This window comes from Crocuta crocuta, unplaced genomic scaffold, assembly GCF_008692635.1.
Source record: "Crocuta crocuta isolate KB4526 unplaced genomic scaffold, BGI_CrCroc_1.0 scaffold221, whole genome shotgun sequence".
NCBI lineage: Eukaryota > Metazoa > Chordata > Mammalia > Carnivora > Hyaenidae > Crocuta > Crocuta crocuta.
Genome location: NW_027528610.1, coordinates 1,773,338 through 1,778,244, shown reverse-complemented (window position 1 = coordinate 1,778,244; position 4,907 = coordinate 1,773,338). Strand labels below are relative to the sequence as shown.

General features: G+C 44.8%; 1 protein-coding gene across 1 annotated transcript in view; it reads left to right on the top strand.

The window, feature by feature from the left end:
- The window catches only part of PRKX (protein kinase cAMP-dependent X-linked catalytic subunit), a 71,986-nt gene that overhangs the window by 62,625 nt on the left and 4,454 nt on the right, over positions 1-4,907 (top strand). The window contains exons 10-11 of the mRNA XM_077754737.1: positions 1,032-1,089; positions 4,290-4,367. Coding sequence (XP_077610863.1) covers positions 1,032-1,089; positions 4,290-4,367 — 136 coding nt within the window. The remainder of the gene's footprint in view (positions 1-1,031; positions 1,090-4,289; positions 4,368-4,907) is intronic.

Genomic DNA, 4,907 nt, shown 5'->3' with positions numbered 1-4,907 from the left:
TTGCCGGGGGTGGGGGTTGGGAGAGTTTCAATATATATTTTTTCACATGTTATATTAAAAAGCTCATTTTCTGCACACCTTTTAAATGTTTTTTAAATTTACTATTATTTTTTCATAATTTAAATCCAAGTTAGTTAACATACAGTATACTAATGGTTTCGGGAATAGAATTTACTGATCCATCACTTACATATGACATCCAGTGCTCATCCTAACAAGTGCCCTCCTTAATGCCCATGACCCATTTAGTCCATTCCCTCACCCATTTCCCTTCCCCTTAAATACAGTTTATTCTCTGTATTTAAGAATCTCTTCTGGTTTGCCTCCCTGTCTCTTCTCTTATTTTCCCTTCCCTTCCTGTATGGTCATCTGTCTTGTTTCTTAAATTCCATATAGGAGTGAAAACCTATGATATCTGCCTTTCTCTGACTGACTTATTCTACTTAGCACAATACCTTATAGTTCCACCCATGTTGTTGCAAATGGCAAGATTTCATTCTTTGTCATCGCCGAGTAATATTCCACTGTGTATATAAACCACGTCTTCTTTATCCCTTCATCCATCGATGGACATCTGGGCTCTTTCCATACTTCGGCTATTGTCGATAACTCTGCTATAAACGCTGGGGTGCATGTGCCCCTCTGAATCAGCACTCCGGTATCCCTTGGATGAATACCTGGTAGTACTGTTGCTGGGTCGTAGGCTAGTTCTGTTTTTAATTTTTTTTAAGCAACGTCCACACTGCTTTCCAGAGCGGCGGCACCGGTTTGCATTCCCCCCCCAGCAGCCTGCACAGTGATTTAATCAGCATTTCCCCTTAGCCCTGTACCTCCGTGCACCCAACCCAGCTCTGCATACGTGACGTAGAAACTGACGATCGGTTACGAAACAAGTGCTAGGAAACGTTGAGGCTCAATGAAGATCAATCCTCTGTCCACATGCATACTGCGGTGGGCAGACAGTATTGTTACTGTACTTGCCTCGCTCCGTATCACGATGTGCATATTTTTTGTCTCTTTCCCCCATATAGAGACCTCATTAAGAAATTGCTTGTCGTTGACAGAACGAGACGGCTCGGAAACATGAAGGTCAGTGTTTGTTTCCATACGTGTTACCTTCTCCACTCCTTTCTATACATCTCTATATACGGGAACGAAGGCACGGTATTCGTGTTTGATTATTGGCCACGTTTCAAATCCGGGTGTCTGGCTGTACAAAATCCATCTGGGTCAACACTCCATCCCGTCTTCCCTCCAGACGAGTAAATGACTCAGCCATGATCTCAAAGATGTCGGTATTTGGCTGGTTTATTTCTGCTGTTCGAATAGCGTTTCTGACATAGGAGTGAAATATAGCGCAACTGACCCATTGAAAGCAAACAGTCTGGTAGCTTCTCATACATCTGCAGAGTTATGCAAGCATCCCCACAGTCAGTGTTAAAGAAATTTCCTTCATCTCAAAAAGAAACCATACGCTTCTGCTGTTGTTATCTGATCCGTCTGTCTCTCCTGCCCTTGGTAACCACTAATCTATCTCTTGTCTGTGTGGATTCCCCCGCTCTGGGCTTTCATGTAAATGAATGACACCGTAAGTGACCTTTTGTGTCTGGCTTCTCTCACTGAGCATCATGTCGTCAGGGCCCATCCAGGGGGTAGCAGGGGTTAGTGCTTTGTTCCTTTTATGGCCGAATAATACTCTATTCATGGATGGACCCCGTTCTGTTTCCCCATTCATCTATTGACGGGCATTGGGGTTGTTTCCACCTTTTGGCTGTTGTGAATGGCGAGATAGACATGGGTGTGCACATTTGTGTGCAGATTAATCAGTTGAGGTGGACATCGTGTATGATTTCCACATTCTCACGTGGAAGGGAATACGTTTAAGGGATTGTTGTTGCATAAATGGTATGGTGTCTTATACGCATGTTTTGGTTGCGTTATGGTGTCACCAAACCTAAGACAATCTGTGAACATCTTCTTAGCTCTTTCTAGTTCTGGATGTCCATGAAGGGACTTAAACATGGGCCAGTGCACTGGCCTTGTCTGCTGTGATCTGGAGGACACAGTAGACCCGTGTGTGAGGCTTGGTCTCCAGCAAGCTCTTGGGACCCTCTGTTTATGTGGTGTATTTTTGTCCTGTGGCAGATGCAACAAAGGATCAGAAGTTTGAGATCCAGGTGGGGCAGGACCACTGAGATCCAGGCAGAGTAGGGCTGGGCTCCCTCCTCAGGCTCCAGGGGAGGGTCCTTCTTGCATCTGGGGCTCCAGTGTCCCTGGGCTTCTGGCCACGTCCCTTCCGTCTCTGCCTCTGTCTTCATGTGACTTCTGCTCTGTGTTTGTGTCTCTCCTCTTCTTTCTGTCTTTTATAGGGACACCTGTCATTGGATTTAGGGCCACCCTAATGACCTCGTCTTAACTTGTTTACATCTGCCAAGACCTATTTCCAAACAGTCACACTTACAGGTACGAGGGTTAGGACTTCAGCGTATCTCTTCCGTGTAGGGCACAATTCAGTCCATAACGGAGGTCTCATTTGTCCTTCACATTATTCATGGACACCGGCTAATATGTCCCAAGGGGGTCTTCACTGTTCACTTACGGGATGTTCCTGGTGCAGGGAACACATCCATGGAACAGATTACTTACCCATCCACTCTTACTGCCATTTCATGACAAGTAGTGTGAAAACCGTATGACAGATTCACAGGTAGGCTTCCAGACCGCACCTGCGTGGAATTGCTCGCTGTACGATGTCTTTACATTGCCCGATTAGCAATGCTGTAAAGGGACTGTGGACGGAGTTAACCTATAAGAGGCCAACGCCCGTGACTGTAACTTGAGCAACCAAGACCCAGGCAATGTCACGTGGTGGTCGGATGCCGCAGCCACGGGGTCGTAGTGATGGGGTCTTCCAGGGTCAGAAGCTCTCGCTGCCCTTCTGCACCCTGATTTTCTAAAAAAAAACAGTTTTGGTTTTCAGAAGAATTTTAGATTTGGAGAAAAACTGAAAAAGATCGTGCCGAGAGTTTCCATCCACCCACGCCTAGCTTCCCTCATCCTGAATATCTTACCCTGGCGCGCCATGTCTGACATGAGTAGCCAAAGTCCGAACTTCATTTGAGGTTGTTCAAGTCTCCTGTAACGTCTTCTTTCTGTTGAAGAACCACATCTGGTGCCCTACGTTGCGTTTCATCGTGACATCTCCTTTGGTTTTTCTTGACCGTGGCACCTTCTCAGGCTTTCTTTGTTTCTGAGGATCTTGATAGTTTGAAGACTTCCCAGTTAGTTTGTAGAATTCAGCTCTACTGGAATTTGTCAGATATTCATCTCGGGATTAGACCGGGATCATGGGATCTGGGGAAGATTTCCCCCACCCAAATAAAGACCCCCAAACCCATAAATTGTATTTTCTGTTTCTTCCAGTTCCTATAATTTGACGTCATCACTTTGATCTGTTACATGTATTGGGCGGGGGCGGGGGGGGGGCGGATACTGCCTTTGTTTTTTCAAGGAGGCTGCTCCCCTGTGAGGTATAATTGACATAACACAGTTAGTTTCAGGCGTATGACATAACGATACGATACTTGTGTTTGTTTCGTGTAAGGAGCGAAGAAGATAATTCTTGAATGTGGGCATTTTGCTGAAAATGTAATGTAGCATATTGTGTGTGCTAGAATGTCTTTGGGGTGTGAGCATTAGCTCAGGCTTCACGCTGATCTGCTTTAACTTCTGTGTGTTGGCTTCCAATCAGACGAAGCTCTGGTGACCGTTAAAATGTACGATGCATTTGTCACTTGCATCCCCGGTGTATAGCATCCAAATCGAGGTAGACAAGGCTGGGTAGCCTCTGCTCTTTGCTAAGTACCTTCGCCCCTGCACAGGTGAGCCAGTCTACTTGGAGAAGTTTAATTTGTAGGGCAGGATGCACAGAGCTCAGACACAGGTGCTCGGAGGTTTTCATCTGAGCCTTTCCTTGCATAGATACACTAATTGAGAGCTTTGGTTTTTGAGGATAAAAAATTGAAAAGGTTAAAAATATGAAGTTTAAACTTTAAACCATTTCACAGACTAAATGTTATATTCACATCCATTGGCTTCTTCCTGTATCACGGAATTCATGTGCTTCTCTAGGGACAGTTACTCAGAACATAGCAAACTCTGGGTGTGTGTGTGTGTGTGTGTGTGTGTCTGTGCACGTGCTAGCCTAAGTCCAGTAGACCTTTTCTGGAATATTTCCTTTCCTGTCCTGTCAACATTCTGTCTGCTGATGATGTTCATTTCTTCTGAAGAACGGGGCAGAGGACGTGAAAAGACACCGCTGGTTCCGGACTGTGGACTGGGAGGCCGTCCCGCAGAGGAAGCTGAAGGTACAACATACGTAAGCGGGTGGCTGTGTGCTCGGCATCCCTTACTTGTTCTCGACAAGGGGCACAGCCAGACTCTGTGACTCATTTATTTGTGACTGATACATATTTAATGTGTATAATACGGCAGAGCGTCTCAAGTCATTAATGCCAACATCTGTGTTGGGGGAAGTCTTAGCGCTAAAGAGACACCGAGAGGTAATGGGTTGAGACCCCAGTTTTTGTAATCGGATTTTTTGAGGCCTAAGTCTGCCTCTCATGGGAGCTATGAGCAAGATGAGTCCCATCCGACCAATTTCTGTTGGGGAATGGCAAACGGCATAACACATCAGGTGTTTGTCCTGCATATATGGATATATCGTAGTGATGGCAGTAGAGTATTGAGGAATATTCTCTAGAACATTCTTTGAAGTCACTATACATATTTGTGTCTATATGTTATTAATTAAATATTTTGAATCATTGAAGTAACTACTAAATAATAAATAAAGTTAAATAATTACGTGCATATATTTAATATTTATTTTTGAGAGAGACGGAGAG